At 37.6% G+C, this 23278-nt stretch overlaps 1 protein-coding gene across 1 annotated transcript in view; it reads left to right on the forward strand.

Annotated features, from left to right (window-relative positions):
* The window catches only part of USH2A (usherin), a 791707-nt gene that overhangs the window by 378769 nt on the left and 389660 nt on the right, over positions 1 to 23278 (forward strand). Inside the window, exons 32-34 of the mRNA XM_065876328.1 lie at positions 6249 to 6408; positions 7959 to 8130; positions 13321 to 13468. Coding sequence (XP_065732400.1) covers positions 6249 to 6408; positions 7959 to 8130; positions 13321 to 13468 — 480 coding nt within the window. The remainder of the gene's footprint in view (positions 1 to 6248; positions 6409 to 7958; positions 8131 to 13320; positions 13469 to 23278) is intronic.

A 23278-nucleotide genomic window follows, 5' to 3' on the forward strand; every position in this document is an offset into this window, starting at 1 on the left:
CATGAGATGTCTTATGTAAGTCTCATGGTAACTACAAAGCAAAAACACACGAGTAGTTACACAATAGTTAAGGAGAAGAGAATCAAAGAATACCACTGTAGAAAATCATTATCTCCCAAAGAAAGGCAGCAAAAGGGGAAGAAAGGAATAAGGGAACTATAAAACAGCCAGAAAACAGTTAATAAGATAGTAAGTCTTTACCTATCAATAATTAACTGTAAATGGAATAGAGTGGCTGAATGGATTAAAAAACAAGATCCTACTATATGCTGCCTACAAGGGATTCACTTCAGCTTTAAGGATACACATCAATACACATAGAGTGAAAGTGAAGGGATGGAAAAAGGTATTCCATGCAAATGGAAATCTAAAGACAGCAGGAATAGCTATCAGAGAATATCAGACAATACCAGACAAATAATATCAATATCAGACATAATAGACTTTAAGTCAAAAACAGTAACAAGAGACAGGGTCATTATACAATGACAAAGGGTCAATCCATCAACAGAATATAACAATTATAAATAAATATGCACCCAACATAAGAGCACATAAATATATTAAGCAAATACTAACAGATCTGACGGGAGAAATAGACAATAGTACAATAATAGTAAAGGACTGCAATAATCCACTTTCAACAATGGATACACCAGCTAGACAGAAAATCGAAAGAAAAATATTGGACGTGCACTTCACTTTAAACCAAATAAACCAAATCGACATATCCAGAACATTCCACCCAACAGCAGCAGAATATACATTCTTATCGAGTGCACATTCTCCTGGGTAGAGCATATGTTAAGTCACAAAACAAGCCTTAGAAGATGTAAGAAGACTGAAATCATACCAAATATCCTTCTTCTCCAAAATGGTATGAATCTAGAAATCAATAACAGGAGAAAAACTGAAAACTTCACGAGTGTGTGGAAGTTAAACAATACACTCCTGAACAACCAATGAGTCAAAGAAGAAGTCAAAAGGGAAATCAAATAAAATCTCAAAACTGATGAAAATGAAAATACATCTACCAAAATTTATGGGATGCAGCAAAAGCAGTTCTAAAAAGGAAGTTTATAGTGATAAATGCCTACATTAAGAAAAAAGAACTATCATAAATAAACAACCTCCCCCGACACCTTAAACAACTAGAAAAGCAAGGACAAACTAAGCCCAAAGTTAGCAGAAGGAAGGAAAGGTAAAAGACTAGAGCATAAATAAATAAATAAAAATAAAAGAGATTAAAAAACAGTAGAAAAGATCAACAAAACCTAGAGCTGCTTTTATGAAAAGAGAAACAAAATTGACACACTTTTAGCTAGACTAACTAATAAAAAAAATATCAAAAATGAAAGAGGAGATATTACAAGTAATACCAAAGAAATGTAAAGGACCATAAGAGACTACTATAAACAATTATACACCAACAAATTGGACATCTTAGAAGAAGTAGATGAAACATATAACTTAGAAACATATAATTTACCAAGACTGAATCATGAAGAAACAGAAGATTTGAACAGACCAATTACTAGTAAGAAGATTGAAACAGTAATCAAAAACCTTGCAATAAAGAGAAGCTCAGGGCCAGATGATTTTCCTGGTGAATTGTACATTTAGAGAAGAATTAACACCAGTCTTTCTCAAACTCTTCCAAAAATTGAAGAGATGGGAACACTCCCAAGCTCATTTTACGAGACCAGCATTACCTTGATACCAAAGCCAAATAAGGACACTACAGGAAAAGAAAATTATAGGCCAATACTCCTGACGTATAGATGCAAAATTTTTCAACGAAAGAGTAGAAAACCAAATTCAACAGCACATTAAAAGAATCATACACCATGATCAAGTGGGATTGATCCCTGGGATTCAAAGATAGTTCAAAATGTATGCAAATCAATAAATGTTATACACCACATTAATAAAATAAAAAATAAAAATCATATCATCTCAATAGATGCAAAAAATTTTGGCAAAATTCAACAAGACAAAAACTGTCAACAAATTGGGTATAGAAGATATATTCCTCAACGTAATAAAGGCTATATATGACAAATTCAAGACTGACATCATACTCCATGGTGAAAAGTGAAAGCATTTCCTCTAAGATCAGAACAAGACAAAGATGCACACTGTCACCACTTTTGTTCAACATAGTACTGGAAGTCTTAGCCAAAGAAATCAAGCAAGAAAAATAAATAAAAGGCATCTTAGAAAGCAAGAAGTAAAATTGTCTATGTTTGCAGAAGACATGCTACTATATGTAGAAAATCCTGAAGATGCCACCAAAAAACTATTAGAACTAGTAAACGACTTCAGTAAAGTTGCATGATACAAAATCAGTATATAAAATGCAGTTGCGTTTTTGTACACTAAGAATGTATATGCTCTTTGCTCACTGTAATCTATACCCAGCACCCAGAGTGATATTCACGAAGTCTATATCTGACTGCTCTGTTCAAAGTCTCGTGGCTTCCTAAGAAGGTTATCTCAGATTAAAACCCAAAATCCATACAAAGACTTATAAGGCTCATGTGATCAGGTCCCTTATTAATTGTCTGATGTCATCTCTTCTTTCTGCCTCTGCTCCAGCCTCACTGACCTCCTTGCCATGTCCATTCTGGGGATGTTCCTCCTTTCAAGTCTTTGCTATCCTTGTTTCCTCTCCTGGAATGGTCCTTTGCTTAAAATCCCCACAACTTTTACCCTCACTCCTTCCAAGTCTTTGCCAAAAATATCATCTTGCTGCTGTGGCCTCCACTGTTTCTTGCCTTTCTTTTTCTTTCAGTTTTATTGACATATACTTGATATACAGTACTTCATGAGTTTAAAGTATACAGCATAATGGCTTGACTTACATGTATTGCAAAATGATTATGACAATAAATTTAGTTAACACCGCTGACTCTTGCCTTTAAAATTACTGAGCACTCCTGGTTCTTCTCTGTCTGTTCTTTGTTTTCTGTGGCACTTTTCATATTTTACAGCAGGAACAGCCTTAAACCCTGGTCAACATTCAATTTAAAGCCATTTTTTTTATTGGCGTATAAAGGTTTTACAATGTTGTGTTGGTTTCTGCTGTACATTGAAGTGAATCAGCTATATGTATACATATATCCCCTCCCTCTTGGACCTCCCTCCCACCCCACCCCCATCCCACCCATCCCCTATCCCACCCATGTAGGTTGTCACAGAGCACCAAGCTGAGCTTCCTGTGCTTTATAGTGGTTCCCACTAAGCTATCTATTTTACACATGGTAGTGTATATATGTCAGTCCTAATCTCCGATTCATCCCACCCTCCCCTTCCCCCCCACGTCCACATGTCCGTTCTCTGTGTCTGCATCTCTATTCCTGCCCTGGAAGTAGGTTCATCTGTACCATTTTTCTAGATTCCACATATATGCAATAATATACGATATTTGTTTTTCTCTTTCTGGCTTACTTCACTCTGTATCTCCGAAAATGCAACAACTTGCTCACCCATAAGTAGTCTGGGGTAAACCCTAACTATGAATGGAGGACTTGACAAGATTTGGTATTTTCTACTTCAATCCTGGGTCACCAGTCATACCGGCTCTCTCTAGCAACATGACCCTTCTAAGCATGCTCACTTCCTCATCCTGGTCTCCCCCAGTCCTGACTGTCATATACATGGATGCTTCCCAATCTATGGAGGAGCTTATTTTGTCAGAGTAGAATCCCGGCACAGACAGTAATCCTGGAACTAATACAGGAAGATACTCCCATTCTGGGTGAGTTCAGGAGTTCCTTGATTAAGGTCACCTTCAAAGCATGGAGGCTGTAGTGTAAAAGAGAATGGGGCATTCTATGATAAGGAGATACTTGATATGGTGATACTATGATGATGCCTTCTGACCCCACCAGCTCAAGATAACTAAGGACTCCCAGATACGCAAGTCTGCCCCACATACAGGTAAGGCTCAGGGCACCTTTGAACGCTACGACTTCTTCACCACCTGCAAATTAGGTAGCCAGATCTCTGCCTCCACAAGCTAGAATGCAAGAAAGCAAGAAAACTGCCCACCACAAAGAGTTCACTGGCAAAAGAGCATTGTAGCATCCAGTCAGGTTTGCAGCTGACCAAGACACTCTGGTATGGCTGGGAGAGATTCTCATGTAATATATTCCAAAGTCACTTGGAATCAGCCCCATGGAATACAATTTCTTGCTGGGGCATGTCCTTTCAGAGGAGATTGTTGTATTCTCATGTTCAAATACTACAGCTTTTCCCTAGTTGCACTGACTTACCCATCTGGGATTCCCCCTTCCTCTAGGCTCTGTGTCCTCCTTGGTTTTGCTCCTGAAACTGGTTTTTGAGTCAAATCCCCAGCTTCCCTTTCTCAGGAATGCAAGGAATTCGGACAAGTGGGAGGGACGAGAGGCTGCGGTCACCAAGTTCCTGAGAATCAGAAAGAGAAGATGACGAAAACAGGGAAATGACAGATATAACATGTTAGCATATTAACACATTATAGTTTTGGCCAAGATTGGACCTGCTAGTAGGACATGTTTTGTGCCTGAAGTTATCCCACAGTAAATAATAGTTTGCTCTCTTTGTAGCATCTGAGGCCACTGTTCTCATGATTTTTAACTTTATAAGTTTCATAGAATGTTTCTCCAAATGAAAGTACCCCAGTTCTGTCTGATTTGTGCACACAGGGTGTAGCTGTTCCTGCCATCTCTCAGAAGTCCCTGGCAAGCCCAAGGTTTTAACACCAACTTCAAAGTGTCCTTATAACTTATCTTCTGACCCCATTGCCTGAGGGTGCCCCCCCTTAACTTGATACCATCAAGTACTTGTAGGATAAAGTTGTGAAGCAAACAAGCCTTAATCAAAGCATTGCAAGTCTCTTCTTGATAATCACCTTTTGTTCTAGAGTAACTATATTTAGTGTAAAAAATGTTTTTGCCTTTCTTCTGATGGCCTACATGTTTAACCAATTGATTATACTTTGCATGAAAATCAAAGTGTTCTCTTCCCAGTTTACTTTTGCTGTCAGTGCAATGCAGTATCTATTTCCCTGAATTAGGCTGCATTTCATTCATCTTTTAAACATGAAATTGTAATGGTTCAAGGTTAATGATCTTTAAAGAAGATGTGTTGCTTGTAACTTGTAACTACCTTATTTCAAAAGTATTCCAGAAAATAATGATTATTTCTAGTAGTATAAAAATGTGACTGATGTTTAAATCTTGGTAAAGTTGACTGAACTTTGCTTAGATTCATTCAACAAACTAATTATTGTGTACCTTTATAAAAGAAGTGTTTGGGGTATTTTAGAATTAAATTAGTAAATTACAGATTAGTTTCTTTTAACGCAAGGGAATATGGTATCCATTAGAGAGGCAGATAGGTATAAAGTACCAGGGAAGTTCAGGGGAGGGAGAGATTATTGCTGGCTCGGGTACTAACCCACTCTCTTGATCAACTATACCTAGCTCAACTATATCTAGATCATCTCATTCATTAATTCTTTCTTCATTTATTCAAACATATGTTCGAACCTACAATGCGCCAGACATTGTGCTAGATATTGAGAATGCAAAATGAATATAGCACCATTGCTTCCTTTACAGTGTCCAGTCTGATGGATCAGATAGTCATGGAAACAAATCATTATGACACAGGGTTGTAAGCGCTATGCCAAAAGCGAAACCCTGGGAGACAAAGGAGAGGATGATAGCTCCACGCCCAGTGCATTTGGGAAATCTTAAGAAAGAAATTATCATTTGCACTGAGCCTGGACAACTTGAAGGTCAAATAATATGTAGTTGGCCAGGTGGACAGGAGAAGAAAAAAGTTCAACAAAAGGAATTACAAGAGCAAAGTCACTCTTACAAGCTATCTATTTGCATTTCAAAAGCCAGACCTGTTGTCTTCAAATATGTCTCTAAAATAATTTAAATGACTCATTTATTTTTTAACAGAGCCCTTGAACTAACTCTAAACTCAGAAAATGATTTACCTGGTCGCAGACAATCAAGAAAACAGTCAAATTTGTTAAAAGAAAAAGTTTGACTGACCCTTCTCTATTTACAGCTGACCATAGTATGTTTAAAGGATAAAACAGCCTATATTTTATTTCTATTGATTTGTATGTCTATTAATTCTTATTTTAAACTTTAACAGTTCTAAGAAGTAGGAAAGTAGAGAATAAGTGAGATCTCCTGAATCAAAATTATGATGGTAAATACATTCTTGTTTCCTCCACCCCCTAGATTTAGTGGCCTTTACGCCCCACCAGTTTCTACTCAGTGCTTGCACATATGTGGGATGTACAAACAGTTCCGTGGTCATACTGTACACGGCACAGCTGCCACCAGACCATGTGGATCCCCCAATTCTGACCGTCCTGGATTCTAGAACTATATCCGTACAGTAAGTAGAAATGTTGTCACTGTCACACACTGGTTCATGCAAGAATCCCAGTGAGTTCAATCAAGGGAAGGGTTTGTGACATAAAATTAATTTTATTGTGATTAAATGCATAGAGGTGATTAGTTCAGTGGTTCTGGGAACCTTTGATTATCACTTGCCAACTTAATTTCCATTTTGTCTTTATGCAATCAGGCTGAGCTACACACATATGCAGATTCTGTGCAAACTTCAATAAGGGAAAAACTGACCACTTACTTACCTTGGGCTTTTTATATGTGAGGCATTATTTGCAATGATTTGGAATTAGAGAGCATAATTATATTTCTTCTTTTTTTTTTTTTTTTTGCGGTACATGGGCCTCTCACTGTTGTGGCCTCTCCCGTTGCGGAGTACAGGCTCCAGACGCGCAGGCTCAGCAGCCATGGCTCACGGGCCCAGCCGCTCCGCGGCATGTGGGATCTTCCCGGACCGGGGCACGAACCCATGTCCCCCGCATCGGCAGGCGGACTCTCAACCACTACACCACCAGGGAAACCCATATTTCTTCTTTTTGATTACAAACTAAGACTATCTTGTTCCCCAGCATTTGAAGTCAGAAAGAAGCTTTCACGTATTGGCACATTCAGATTATTTTTGATATTACTGATCCATTTCCTAATACGTGAGGTACAAGGTATATTGCAGTACTGAATTAAAACTCAGTAGACCTCTCTTCCCACTAGCTAATACTTGTTTACTTTTCATCGCTCTTAGTCTCTGTTTTCTAATCTGTAAAAGAGTTTGAACTGAAGAGATTATGATATTCATTTAAGCTGAAAAACACTGTGATTTATATCCCATTGTTCCAGGTCTATACTCTTCCATTGGCTTTCAGAGCGTCCCAAGCTGAGCCCACTTTATTTACCTTAAAAGATTTCCCACTATGATAATTATTTCCCAATTTACCAATTCCTGTCTGTTCCACGACTTGTCCTACTCATTCCCACTGACACTTTGTAACCCTCATCTGGAATATTTTCCCTTCTGCCTACCAATTCCCATCCATCTATCAAGTATACAATCGTATGTATCCAGGCAGTTTGTCACCTCATTCAAGAAGTCTTATTTGAGTACTTCAGCCTTTCCAATTTCAGCTTTTCTTCTATAGTTGCATATTACCTCTATGTTAGATTGCTGCATTTCTCAAGACAATTATGGCTTGAATTATGCAATTATCTCTCCCTCTCATTTCTCAGAAGTTCTCAGTACTTTTCCCAATTTTTGTTCTGTGGCTTAAGCTCAAAATCAAGTACTCACTCATACATTTTTGTATTATTAGCTAATTAAAAATATAAATAACTAGAGAGCAGGTACTATGTCATATTTTTATACCATTCAGAATAGACATTTAATGACTACTTGGGTTTTTTAAGTGAATCACTTTTGAGCTCTCAGTGTGTTTCTTTACAGTGGCATAAATCCAAGTTCATATGTGTCCTTTAAAAATCCCGCACATTTCAGATTGGACTTGAAGGTATGATGATAATAATGCTATATTTTTTCATTCCTAGGTGGAAACAACCAAGAAAAGTAAATGGAATTCTGGAGCGCTATATACTATATATTTCAAATCACACGCATGATTTTACAATTTGGGATGTCATCTATAATAGTACAGAACTTTTTCAGGATCATGTGCTACAGTACCTTTTCCCTGGTAATAAATACTTCATCAAGCTGGGAGTAAGTTCACTTTACTTTTATCAGTTTCTCTGTCGCCATCATTCCCCTTGCTGCTTCCCTTTCTTTTGTCTCATCTTCTCTCCATGCCTCACTTAAAAAAAAAGAAACCAAAATTCTCTTGTATTGCTATTTACACTGAAATCTCACTTCAAATACAAAGTGAAAATTCTGCTGATCTGATACCTACATATTTATTTTATATTATGCAAAACAATAGAATAACCATCTGAATCAGTAGGTTTTTCCAAATCTAATTTGGGATTATCAGAAATTATTTCTTCTTTATTGTTTGTAGAATGTCATAATTGTTGAGGGCTTTTTAGAAAATGCTTGGATTAATAAAGTTATTTCCCCATGGGGCTTGTACTCATTTGAAAAGCAATGTGCAGTATGAAAATATAGGTCTTATATTTTTAAATGAAGGTTTAAATGACCCCCAAATATTCTTGATTATTATTATATTCTGGTTTACATTACACTTCTGTCTCAAAAGAACAGTCACTTAATAAAACCCTAGAATCAACACAGTTTAGACAGGCGATAGCATTTTTTAATGCAAAACAGCACGTTTTCACAAAGGTCTTTTAAAAGACCTTGATATTACTGTGGAATTTATACTCAGTAGTTCCTTTTGTTTTTTGAAGAAATATAATCTTTTTTAAGTTTAATAGCACATCTGAAAATAACTGAATATAAACATGAGATTGTCCCTATTTGTTTTAAACACACTCTTCATTTTATAGTAATACCTATATAAGGATATTTGCTTTGATAAATGCCATAGAAAATATTCTGCTCTTGATTATGAATAAATTTACATTTATGTAGACACTGTGTATGCATTCATTTCACTTAACATGCTCTTGAATGCTCTAAATATTATACCACAAGAAAATAAACTGCATTCAACTGTTGCTGTCTGACCTGACACCATCAAACAAGGGCAATCAGACAATGTTAAAAATCCTGTTCAGAACTGGCTTCATGTGCCTAGGTGTTCAGCACGCAGATGGGTTTCTGAATCAGCGATTGGATTACTTAGCTTTATTACCCAAGATATAAGAAGTGTATGAACCTGCTTTTCAAAAGCTAATACAGAAATCCACACTATTTTCAAAACAGTGGTGATATCAAAATAAGAAAAGTCCCTATGGTTTAGAAGCAACTAAAATTAAACAGGAATTGTGTCACTCTTGGTTTTGTTTAGAAGGAAGCAAAGGATAGGAGACAAATTTCTACTTCCAAGGCGATTTTTAGGATATTCTGCACAGTCAATGAAAATCCACCTGAATCTCCTATGTTTTATAAATCTGTAATACCTTGAAAAATAAATACCACTAGATTGGGAGTCTGCTCTCTTGAGTTTTAATTCAGATTTTGCCACTAACTGAATGACCTAAGACAAATTCACTTAACTACACTGAGTCTTAGGTTCTTCAAGTCTAAAAGTAAGACTTTGAATTAAATGATTTTTAATGTCTCTTTGAGCCCTAAAATTCTATGATGCTAAAAAGGTGACCCCAAATAATATTTTGTGAAGTCAAAGGAGACCTGTCAGCCACTGAATGATGTTGGTGCAAGATGTCATAAAGACGTGGAAGTCTTTGTCCCAACTCTTGTTAGGGAAGTAAATTTGCTCATCTTATTTTTGATTTCACTGTATTTGTTAGGGCAGAAAATACACTGATACATCTTCAGGAAGTATTCAACTAAAAGGTTTTTTACTTTAACTCTGTTAACCCATAAATTTAATGAACCAGAACATTTTAGGTTCATCTTGGTTAATTGAGGAACTCGTGTATATTTACAGTTTCAACATAATAACTGGCTTTCAAGGTCATGAGATTAATAGGTGGAGATCAGGTTCTCAGCCAAGTGGAGTTGCCTCTTAGCATGCTAAGTGCTAAGGAACAACACATACAGATAACAAAGCATTTAGGCAGGCATTAGAGAAAAATACATGGGCATTCCATATGATTTACTCCAGACTGGAGCAGGTATGTTACTTCATGTGGTTTCGTGTAATTTCCCCTGTTGCCTGCCTTAGAAACTCCTAAAGGGTAGAGACTGCATATATCGGCGGAGTTAAACAAGGTGTCGGAAAACTGGAAGCTCGCAAACAGTTCTTGAAAGAATGAATGAATGAGTGAACACTGAGTACATTTATTTCATAAAGAATCTGAGACTTCCGATGTGAATCAAATAACTTGCTGTAAAATGTCAGAGTTAGGGACTGTGTGGTTCAAAATACAAGCTCTTTGTCCTAGAAGAAGCAGTATAATATTTTGTTCCACTCAACAAATGGTATTGCAAAGTGTGGTAGCTCCTGGTTAAGATAATAAGCCAGCAATTAAATAAGGAAGCTTGTAAGACAGGTATCGAGATATGTATGGTTTGATAATATTCATATTACTTTGATAGTTTGATAAATTCATATTAAAAATAGTCACATTTGCCTCTTGATGAATGTTAAGTATATTTCCTGGAAAGGTTCTTGGAACTGATGAGCTTTAAATTTTCTAAAGATCATTTCTAGCTAACATGGCCTTGTTCTTTTTCTTCATACTTTAAAGATATGCTGCGTTCTTAACATCGTCAGATGCTACTTATCTGAAAACAACCTCTTAGAAAAGAGAATGCTAGTTTTAGATGTTCTTAATAGTCATGATTTCAAAAATAATTGATACGCTTTTATTAGTTATGCATTTTACTGTACCAAAATTGAATCTCCTATTTGGACCAGTTACTCATCACTTCAGGATGGTAGTATGACTTCTCAGTTTAAAACAGTATATTTGTAATTGATAAAAGCTATACCCAGAAACAACTTTAAGAACATTTATTACGTTATCGAAGGAACTAAGATACTCACCCCACTCACCTAGCGCCTCTAAACGCATACAGAAAGAACGTGGGAGAAAAAGAACAAAATAAAATATCTTGCAGGTAATTCTGTTGTTTCAGCAACCCCTTTGTAAATTCGGGTTCATTTCCAAGAAAAATTCTCTCATAAACTCCTTGGACCCTTAAGAGGCTTTTTATCAAGTTGCTAGTTTATGGGTCTTCCATGACACAGCCCAACAAACAGTCCTTCCAAACCAGAGGATGTCTTTATTTATTCCAGAATTCCCCATTCCATAAAATTCTCAAAACGAAGTGAATTTTAATTCACGCTCTGTTTTAAAAAAATGCATAGTGAAATGTCACATAGTACATACAGTATTTCTCTGGGAGAGATGGCAGGGGGAATTCTTAGGCCACAAATAAGAAAAACAATAGTGACAAAGAGACTATCAGAATTACATCCCAGTGTGGTTTGAGTTTCAGCATAACATGCCACAACATTTTTCCCCTCCTAAGGAAAAAAAAGTCTATGAAATGCCAGTGGATGGACTTATCTGTCTCTAAGGACTGGAAAGTATGCTCCTTTGAGCATTTTCCTTCGATAATTCAGCTGTCTCATACAGCCTCTTTTCCTGCCACATTTTCTGGTGGACTTTTAGCACGTTGGAAATTTTTTTTTTTTTTTTATTCTGTTTTAACGTTCAGGTAGTTATTTCTTGGGCTAATAGCAACATGTCCTAGGGCTTCGAATCAGGAGCTCAATTGATTTCTCCTTATTTGCCAAGATTCTGTTCTCAGGATGAGTATGGTTTATCTCTTACAGAGATATGCACGTGCCACAGCTGAGCATTAGAGGAAGCCCGCAGAGGTTAATTAGGTCCCCAATCTTAATGCAGTTTCATGCCCAGGCCACAGTTTAGCCCATCTGAAACTTGCTTACGCTGAGAAATTATCCTGAAGACATGGGTTACTGTTGTCTTCTTACAATAAGAGGTAAAATTGATCTCCGAGTCTACGGACCATTTATTGTTACTTAGAGCGAAGAATTTGAAGCTCTTTTGCAGCAACTTTACAAGTAGTGTACTTCAGTATAAGAAAATACCTTTAAAATCCGTCAGCTTTCTTCTGTCTTTAGGAAAAAGAATACTAACTGCTTTAAGTATCAAAAGGTCATTCCTTCAGTATCAAACTGGAAAGCTTGGTACAGCCCCGAAAAAATAGAGAGGGCTTTCGGTGTTTTACTATTAGTCATATCTACCTTCCATGAAAATGCCTGCCTTTTACATTGTCCTATGATTTCGCTTCATTTTCTTAATGCTCGTGGTAAAATTTAGTGCTTTTTGAAAGATCTTTACATCTTATTGTGTAAATTACAGTTGTAACTTAAAGAGGTACTGAACAAAGCTTTAGCGTAGTTTTCAAATAGCTGTGTTATGTAAAGACATAATTGCTGATATTTACTAGCAGACATAGGCTGGAAAAACTGTGTTCATGTCTCAATTTCCTGGAGAAGTGCTTATCTCATAGGTAGGGGTGATATTTTCCTCATATACTGAAACATTTATTTGGAATTGTTGGCAGTTTATGATGAAAATGTACACAGAAGTTTCTGAATATCCCTAATATCCATGAATCCATTTCTGGAATTAGTAGTACCTCCCTCCTTTGGGAATTTGGGGGTTCTGTGAGCATTTTAAGTTTGTTGGCCACGTATTGAAGCTCAGTTTCCCCGGCACGTAAGTAAATGACTTGACCCTTAAAGCCCATAAACATTCACTCAACAGCTGCTTTGTTGTCAATTTATGAGAAATATGGTTTTATTCCATTTCACATTGTGTTCTTTAAACGTGTTGCTCACGCTACAGTAAGTAGAAAGCGATTATACTTCCTGTGCTCTTTTTTTCCTAGAAATCACTTGTTTTGTCCTGAAGTAGTCTTCAATCTCTAGTAGTTTTCTCATATGGTGTACACAGTTGTCTGTGTGTGTGTGTGTGTGTAATTCATTCTAAGAACCTTTGTGTGAGGATAACTTCATCGTGGCTATTCACACAGTCAATATATGCCCCATCTCTAGGCTCTAACTTAGGATGTATTCATAATCCATACATTCTTTCATTCTGGGTTATTGCTTGATTGTTGGAGATGGATGTCTCGTGTCCTAAAAAGCAAACAAATTAAATGTCAAACCTCAGCAATGAAACAAATTTATTTGGGGGATGGGAGGTTAAAAAAGAGAGCATTTTTTTAAAGGATCTGGAACTCTTTATGGTGAACTCTCTTTCTTCAATGCTCATCTGAACTTTGGGACCCCAAAGTGAAATGTGCTCTTTTTGTCTCTCTGTCCAGGCTTGCACCGGGGGTGGATGCACAGTGAGTGAGGCCAGCCAGGCCCTGACTGAGGAGAGGGCCCCCGAAGGCGTGCCAGCCCCCAAAGTGCACCCGGATTCACCTCACTCCTTTAACATCTCCTGGACTGAGCCTGAATATCCAAATGGTAAGTGAACTCTTTTAGCCTCAAGTTAAAAAGATGATTAGCAAAGGTAAATTAATATTCTAAATGGCAGCTTATATGTGGTGCTTAATTTTTAATGATCATTTTAGCACATAAAATACCTGAGATAGTATCATTGTCTGTAGTTTAGGAGATTGTAGTTTTTAGGTTAACATACAATTTTGGTGGCTCAAAAGTGCTCCCTTTTGATAGTTCTTATGTACTGCATCTTATGGTTTAATATGTTCTGGGAGAGGTGAAGAGAACAAACCAGGATTCCCAAAGAATGGCCTTGTGAGAGTGACATTATATTTTCAATGACTTCTTGTTTTTGACTGTTATTCATTCTTTCTTAGAGAAGTAGGGAGATAGAAAGTTGGTGCACATACTGTATTTCAAACTGCTTTTGCTTTAATAAGTTTATCTTAAAAGGGACCATTTGGAACTCTGTATTTTTAATATGTTATTTATAAATAGTTCAGCATGCATACATTAAATATATATTCATTTATTCTTGTTTAACTTGAAATGGACTGTATATATTTCTAAGTGATATGTGTATATATCACATATATATGTATATATATACACATATATATATATATATATGTCTTTGAATAGTTTAGAGAGTTAGGTTAGTCAGTTAAAGTTTGCTAAAATAAAACCTTATAAAGAATTTGTAGTAACTTGGGACAGAAATTGCTTTATTCATTTACTGGAAATATCTTTAAGTTCCATATAACATAGTGTCATTTTTCCACACTGGTCAAGCTTACATCACATCAAATTTTGTTCCTCTTTAAGACAAATATCAAGAAGACTTTTAATATCATAGAAACTGTTTTAGGAAACTCATTACTGAAAACTGAAATGGCCTCTTTTAGCATAGCCAGAAAGAGTGAAAGAAGAAGAATTACAATTTTATTAGTTTGTCTTATGTTTACTGTGATATTAATTACTCCAGTCATCTCATTTTAATTAAACTTTTGGCAAATGCATGAGATATATTTGAGGTAAGGGAGAGAGATCTAATAATTACAGTTAGTGATTATCTCTGCTATTGAAGTTATCCCTGAACTATTACAAATTTCCTAGTAAAAAGTAAATGGATAGCTATTTGATACTTAAACAGTCAACAATCTTGTCATACATTGTGCTCCACAAAGAAACCTGGTCTGTAGGTGGCAATGAAAATGCGAATGATTTATTCCAGTCGGATTGCTCTTAACTGCTGTTACATGATTTGTTTAGTAGACATTTCCCTTCCTCCTAATCAGTAGTTGTGACTATAACTGCCCCCAGAATCCTAGGTGGACTAAAGAAATACTTTCGACATTTCAAAGAATCTTTGTGTATTATGTGTTATATATTTACAAGCAGTTTTAAAGTATATTCATTGAACCATAAGAATTTGGGAGATTTAGAAGATTGGTGTTAACACGTTCATTTATTCTAAAGTCTGTGTTTAATCACATCAGAGTTTTCAGAATTTTTACTGTGGGGCAATGGTTAGACATTTTTTAAGTAATAGTTTCATTAAAAAGAAAAAAATTTCTTCTCTTCATTACTTCTCTCTCCACTTTCCTCAGATATTCCAGTGTTCAGTTTCTATCCTCCATTGCCTAGAGGAGGATCTGATCGTTGGCTGTTTATCTTGTCACTTCATCTGTTTTCAAAGCTCCCACACTTCCCTCTAAAAACCCAAAGAATAAAGTCCAGATTCTTTAGTCAGGCATTCACATCAGCCCCAACTTGCGACTCGATCTGCATTGGCATAGCCTTGAAACACACTTTCCTTTTTAGCCTCCTGGTTGAAAAACATGGGTATGGAGTCAAATAGTCCTAGAGTCAAATCTTATCTCTGATTTTACTCTGGAAAATTTACTAAATGCCATGAACCCCAGTTTCCTTGGATTATAAAATTGGAGTTCACGATCCCTACCATCTCTCCAAATCTAACTCATTCCTCAGGACTAAATGTTAAGCCTCTTATTTTATGCAATCATTTCACTCTTTCTTGAGTGTAAGTCAAGCTTCCTCTCTTCTCTTGACCATGTATCCTCTTCCTGTGCCATCATCATGACACGTACTTTATTCATCCTTGGCCCAAATTTATTTGGGCGCATGTCAAACATGCCCACCAGATGATAAGGACCATAAATCATTTATTCCTCTTTTCCTTCATGGAGCCTAACACAGTGGAGTAGTTTCTGCTGATACCTAATAATACTTAATTTATTTAGTTGTGTCTTGTGAAAATTTCATTCAATCATTAGCGTATATATTGTAGAGTCCTGAGTCTTTAATGATACCAACAGAGAGGATAGAAGTAGTTACAGGCCAGATCCCGGGATATGTTTGTTTGACATGTATTTGTTTCTGAAATATATTTGTTCAGCTGTGTGGGGTCTGGGACTAGGTGGGTTTTTTTTTGGAGTTTGGATTTTGCATTTGACTTAAGAATTTTTAATTTCCTCTTCTTGAGTATGCCTAGTTCGAATTGAATGGAACTAGGCCCATATTACAGTACACTGCACTGTGGTTGCTTTCTAATTTCTGAATATGCTGTGGAAGAGTAATACAATTGGAAAATAAGATAGGCTTCAGCCTTATGTTACTACAGGTACCCTTTCAAATGATTTTAAATTGTGCTGCTCAAACATACCTGATTATTAGAACCATCTTGGGGGCACTGATTAAAGGAGTAGATTCTAGTGCTCCAACCAAAGACCTGAATAATCATCATATCCCGTTGACTTGGTTACCATTCAAAATGCTGATGAGTATTGGGGGATTTACCTGGCGATCCAGTGGTTAAGACTCCACGCTTCCACTACAGGCGGCACGGGTTCGATCCCTGGTCAGGGAACTAAGATCCTGCATGCCGGGTGGCGAGGCCAAAAAATAAATAAATTCTTAAAATACTGAAAGAATATTAAATACACCCTCTGGGTGAGTCGTCCCTCCTTAGCATCCCTTCAGGAGTTCCCCACACGGATCTCTATTGTATTTTAAACTCAACATATCCAAGTTGTTTCTCCTGATGCTCTCTTCCCCTCTACCGGCCCTTTCTCCTGTGTTTCCCCTCTCCCTGATTAGCACCACCCAGTAGTACCACCAGAAACCTGGGAGGCACTTTTTTTTTTTTTTTTCGGTACGTGGGCCTCTCACCGTTGTGGCCTCTCCCGTTTCGGAGCACAGGCTCCGGATGCGCAGGCTCAGCGGCCATGGCTCACGGGCCCAGCCGCTCTGCGGCATGTGGGATCTTCCCGGACCGGGGCACGAACCCGTGTCCCCTGCATCGGCAGGCGGACTCTCAACCACTGCTCCTCCACCAGAGAAGTCCTGGGAGGCACTCTTGAGTTCAGTTCTTACTCACCCCTGATTTTTCGTTAACTGTACTCCTCTAATGAAGGCCCGTAGTATTTCTTACCCAGATAACTTCAAGAGCCTCCTTATGCCCTACAAAAATTGAATGTATTCATTCAAAATATACTTTTGATGACCCACTAGGTGCCATCATTCTGATGATACCAAGATGAATTTGCCCAATCCTTGATCTTAAGAGGACCAGAGAGTTCCTTAGGAGAAACGTCCATGTAAACAAATAATAATGAGGTAGGGATGTGTGCAAGGTGCCAAGTGTATGGAGAAGAAGCAACCTGAGGATGTGGGAATGTCTTCCCTCTGGGTCTTTATTAAGATGTAGCAGGTCCAGAGGTATTTACACATTTAGACTGTCGTATTCTGTAAGGGGTACTGATTGTCTGGTTTTGTACACTCTAGGCTCCAAAATCTTGACTCTTAGTCAGCTATATACATAAAGGATTATTTCATTAGGACCTTATAAACATGAAAAAAATGTTGAGAAACAGTAAACCCACTTTCTATGAGAAGTATTTCCCAATGCATACTTATATGTGACAAAATATGAAAGGTATAAAAGGTTCATATATAAATATCCACTTGTTGCCTATCAAGCAATTGGTAACCTGTAGCCAGCATGGCATAGGAAACAGGCTCTCTGCTTTATAACTGATTCGGATTTAAACTATCAGCTCCTACTCATTAAACTTGGGATAATCTTTTTTTTTTTTAATTTAAAAAAAAAATTTTTTTTTTAAATTTATTTTTGGCTGCGTTGGGTCTTCGTTGCTGCGTGCGGGCTTTCTCTAGTTGTGGCGAGCGGGGGCTGCTCTTCGTTGCGATGTGCAGGCTTCTCGTTGCGGTGGCTTCTCTTGTTGCAGGGAGTCTGGGGATACTCTTTACCCAGGGGCTAGGAGCTTGGCCTCTTGGTTTCCGATTCCTTTGTTCCCCAACCTGCTCCTGCCCCACAACTTGTGCTGGGTAGCTTGTTCTTTGCTTCAGGACATGCTTCACATGCTCAGAGAATTTCTCCTGTTCTAGCATCTTTTGTTCAATGCTGTACCAGCAGCTCTAGTGCCTGACACATAATCGGCGCTCAATCAAAAAATATGTTGATTATCACTGTCAAAAAAAAAAATCACACAGAAAATAACAAGTGCTGGAGAGGACATAGAGAAACTAGAATCCCTGTGCATCGTTGGTGGGAATGCAAAATGGTGCAGCTGTTACGGGAAACAGTATGGAAAAATCTTCAAAACATTAAAAATAGAATAACTATATGATCCAGCAATCCCACTTCTGGGTATTTATCCAGAAGAACTGAAAAAAGGATCTTGAAGAGATATTTGTGCACCCATGTTCATTGCAGAGTTATTCACAGTAATCGAGATGGAAGCAACCCAAATGTCCATGGGTAAATGAATGGATAAACAAAATGTTGTATATGTATACAGTGGACTATTATTCCACCTTAAAAAAAAGAAGGAAATTGTCACATGTTACAGCATGGGTGAACCTTGAGAACATTATATGAGTAAAATAAACCAGTCACAAAAAGACAGATATGACATAATTCCATGTATACGCGGTATCCAAAGTAGTCAAACACAGGGACACAGAATGTGGTTACCAGGGGCTAGGGGTTGGGGGTAAGGGGAGTGGAGAGTTTCTGTTCAGTGGATATAAAGTTTCAGTTTTGCAAGGTGAGAAACTTCTAGAGATCTTGCCCAACAATGTGCCTATAGTTAACACTACTATACTGTATATTTAAAATGGTTAAGATGGTAAGTTTCATGTTATGTGTTTTTCGCCACAATGAAAAACAAAAAGAGATGTAGGGAGGATGTAATAGAATGCAATAAACTTTAAAACCAGAAAAAAATCAAAATTAAGGACTGTGTTAGGTTAAAACAAACAAAAGTTTAAATTAGTAATCACAAAAAGATATATGCATAAAATATACATCTGTTAAAAAAGCGTGAGTTCATCTCTTTTTGTGCAACTTCCTTTTCTCACTTAACAATATGGTGGTAACATCTTTCCATGGCAGTTAAGTGTAGCTCAACTTCATTCTTTGGAAAGGCAGTGTAAACTCCCTCTGAGTGAAACCACAGCTTATGTGATCCATCTTTTATTGATGGACACTTAAGTTTCCATGATTTTGCTATTCTAAAGAATGCTGCTTGCTATGCATTGCCTTAGTCTGCCAAGTACTGGGTTGTTATCACTTGATTAACACCTAAGGCTTTGCTTCCTTCAAATATGCCCTGCTTAATCCTGGTGACTTGCTTCACACACCTGCAAAAATGGTGGTGTGACGCTCCACCTTTGTTTCTCTACTCAAGAGTCCTTTGCATACACATTCCCTCTGGCAAAGGTGTTCTTTGCAGGCTGCAATTTCAGGCAGGATTTTAAAACCTCCGAGAAGAGCTACTTTTTAGGTCCAAGGTGGATAAGAACCCTTTATTCTGTAGGACCTTGGCTCTTCCTTTGTCATACCATTAGCCAGCAATGAGAAGCAGCACAAAGGATTACTGTCTAAGAAATGTGTGACCTGTATTGTGTAGATTACAATTGCATAATTAGAATTATGCTTTTGAGAGCTTCCAAATTCTCACGAGCTTTATCTCCTTTCAGAAGCTTTGGCCTTAGAAGCTGGAAATATGATTATTCCTCCCACTTGAGGTCTACTTTGCTAAAATCAGCATAGATATCCGACTCCACCAAACTTATTCCTCCTTGTCTAGCATAATATTTAGTAACATTTTAAACTCAGTAGAATATATATATATATTTAAAATACTAACTAAAACTATAAAATATGAAATTCTTATCCTTTATTAATACTTAGAATTTCTTGTAACTCTCCACTATCCTTACCTAAGTAAATTTACCTAAAATAGTTTCCCTGTTAGACTGTGACCCACATGAGGGCAGGGATTCTATATGCATTGTTTGCTGTTCTAGTCCCAGCATTTGGCAGGGTGCCAGTCATGGAGAAGATGAGTATTAAACAGCTGTTGGATGGATTAGTGTTTACTGATGCCAGGGACAATAATAAAATGGTAATTGTGTTGATGTGAGAAGCATAAGCGTATGCAATCGTACAGTACACATAAATGCACATTTAGAGCATGTCATAATTATGTAATACAGGTGGGATGATTTCAAAGGCAGTGGAAAGGCACCTCCATCTTGGCTTACTGAAGGCTCAAAGTACATACTTAGAGACTCAGTCATTTGGCAGACAGTTTCCTCAGCCTGGTAATTCGTAGACGTTCTAAAGAGAGACAGCATGCCAAGCTGGATCTGCTTTGCGTGCCTCAGTGTGAAAGGCTATCTTGTTATAGCCATCAGGATTTGCTAATGTCAAGATGGGCATGAGAGCTGGGCACCCGTTAGACAAGGGTCCCAGGGTCTCCTTGAGAAAGGAGAGAATACTTGAGGAGCCTATGGAAACATTTTCCTAATTTAGCCTTTTGTATTGACCCAGGGTTGTGAGCATTCATACATGGATATGTACCAAGGAAGTGACAATAATTTCAGTAAGAACAGGAAAATTTTAGGAAGTTGATTATTTTTGCAGACTTACACATAGTACCATGAAGACAACAGAACATTATTGAAAGAAAGTTTAGTTCAATTTTTTGAGCACATATATTATTTCAGGAATGGGTGGTAAACACACTAATTAACTGTAGACATTTATACACACTCTGTGTATGCTGTCCTTCACATTAAGAAAGGATATAGAGAAATTTTTAGAATGTATGTACATGAAGGTGTACGTGTAAATACTAAGTAAGTGCTCTACCCATGCAGAGAAAGAAATATTTGATTTTCTGCTAATACTATAATAATAGTAGTAATACTAACAGCTACAATTTATAACTATGTGCCAGGAGCTTTCAATCTCATAACTAGCCCAGGAAATAGGTACTGTTATTCCAACATTCAGATGTGGAAACTCAAATTTATAAGTATTAAGCAACTTAGTTACTCTAGGCAAGACAGCTAGTTAAGTAGGAACGTAATACAAAACAAGGTGTGAGTGACTCAGAATGCATGATTTTATTCACTGCAATCCTCACCTCTACTTTGTGCAGAGATGCTCGTAATTTGGATTCCACGTAGCCATGTGAAAAAAATATTTTTTTCAGATACTTTTACGGGTTCAGTGTCTTGCTCTCAGTGCCAAGATTCAACACTTCTAAGATCTCTGTCCTGATTTTTCTCTGGTTTTAAAGGAATAACTATTTTTTTTAACTTTTTATTTTGAACTAACTTTCTTTTTAAACAGTCAAACTATGAATCTGTTTTCTTTCCTGGAAATACTCAGATTTCCTAGAAGAAACAGATTATAGAATTCGGTGAATCACTTAGGAAAATGGCTTGACAGTTTGAAGCAAACCTTGTGTAACTTTTATGAAACACCTCCCATCCGTTTGTCAGGTAGAATTTCCCAAGCACGTTCTTTTTTAGATTCCGTTGATTCCGTTTTTAGGCAATCATAACAGTAATAAGGCATTCTTCCACGTTGTGAAAGCTGTTCTCTCTTTTCCTTTTTAATTGAAGGATCAAGTATTCACACAGGGAGATATGTGCCACATTCAATCATCATCCAGACCTTGGGGGGAAACCTCGGTTGACATTCACATTGCCACACTGGACTGGAAAAAACAAACAAATATGTTTGGAGCATCTATATTCACTATGCGTGTTATTTTTATGACACACCAAAGCATTGTTGTTTAATTCTTACAGTAAACAGAATTCTTCAATGTACATAGAGATACCTTGTATTAAATGTACATTGTATTGTACTTGTATTGAATTTCCTTGGTTATATATGACAATCTGTTGGGCACCTTAGGAAATACAATTTGACATAACCTGATGAAGAGGCACAAAGATGTATATCCCAGTGGATGTGCTTTATGGACAATTACGATTCAGCTTCCCTGTGAAAATTAAACACCTTAAAAATTCTACCATTATGGAAGGAGAAAGGTGATAAACTTCAAACTGCTTATGATAGAGAGCCAGTGGGAATTAAGTATCCATTTTGTGGATTATCCACTGAAGAACTGAATTTGTAGAACTGGATTAAATAACCTGATCCCCCATACCACATAGCATAATATTGTTTTATCTTTTTATGGCTATCTTAGCTGATTATTAGCACAAGAGGATAAACAAGAGAAAGGCACAAAAAATACAATACGGTGAAATATAATAATTCCCTGTAATTTTTTTATGTTGTATATTTTTCTTTTGCCTCTTTAGATCCTCTCTCTACTCTCCTCCACTCAGCCCTGCATCCTACAAGGCTGACCTTTACTCACAGCATCAATGGGCTTCCTCTCTCTCTGGCTTCCTTTTGGTTTGTCCCTGGGCAGCAGCAGCAAGAGTTGAAAGAGTCAGAGGAGGGCTTCCCTGGTGGCGCAGTGGTTGGGAATCCGCCTGTCGATTCAGGGGACGCAGGTTCGTGCCCCGGTCCGGGAGGATCCCACATGCCGCGGAGCGGCTGAGCCCGTGAGCCGTGGCCGCTGGGCCTGCGCGTCCAGAGCCTGTGCTCCGCAGCGGGAGACGCTGCAGCGGTGAGAGGCCCGCGTGCCGCCAAAAAAAAAAAGAAGAATCAGAGGAGAAGGGAGTCTCAGAACTTTCTGCCAGGCTCTGGGCTCCAGGGCTGCCTTCCTCCACTAAAGGCTACAGCTCCTATCCAGTGGTCCTTCCCTGTCACTGCAGCTCTTTCTCCAGCTTCCTGAATCAGTTTTCATCCTTTCCCCTGCAAATTTAAGGATGCTTACTGGCTCCTAGGAGTCCTGACAATTTCTAACCAGGGATGCGTTGTTATCACTTGGTGCTTTCCATTAACTCTACCCATGTCCTTGTACATAGATCCTTCACTAAACTATCCTCATTTGTTCATTTGAGTTTCCATCAGGTTCCTACTGAGACCCTGACTCATGTCTAAATCTCATTTAATCCACAGTTAACACACACAGTTCGGGGGGCTGGATGTAGAGTAAAGGTAAAATACTTCCTTTCATTCTGAGACTGGAAAAAGGAAATAAGTAAACAAACAAAAATTCTATTTTGTTGCACTTCGTTTGGGCACAGTAGACATTTTATAGCAAATAAAGAGGGCTGTGCTCAAAAGTTCTAGTTGCAGATTGTTTATCTAATACTCCTGTGATATTTCATTTTTAAATAGTAATCAACTTACTGATATCTCTTTGAAAGCTTTCAATTTCTTATTATGAAATCTTTGTTATAACTAACCAAACAATGGTGTACGAAATTTTTCCTCTTAACGAGGTAACTCCCAGTGCAAAGTCAGTTTAGAGATCTGTTTCTCAAATAAGCCTTATTCCCTAACGAACCTGGACTAGGTTAGCATCTGCCTTCCCTCCCCCACCCTCCCATGTTTTCTTCTATTCCCTC

This window comes from Phocoena phocoena, chromosome 1, assembly GCF_963924675.1.
Source record: "Phocoena phocoena chromosome 1, mPhoPho1.1, whole genome shotgun sequence".
NCBI lineage: Eukaryota > Metazoa > Chordata > Mammalia > Artiodactyla > Phocoenidae > Phocoena > Phocoena phocoena.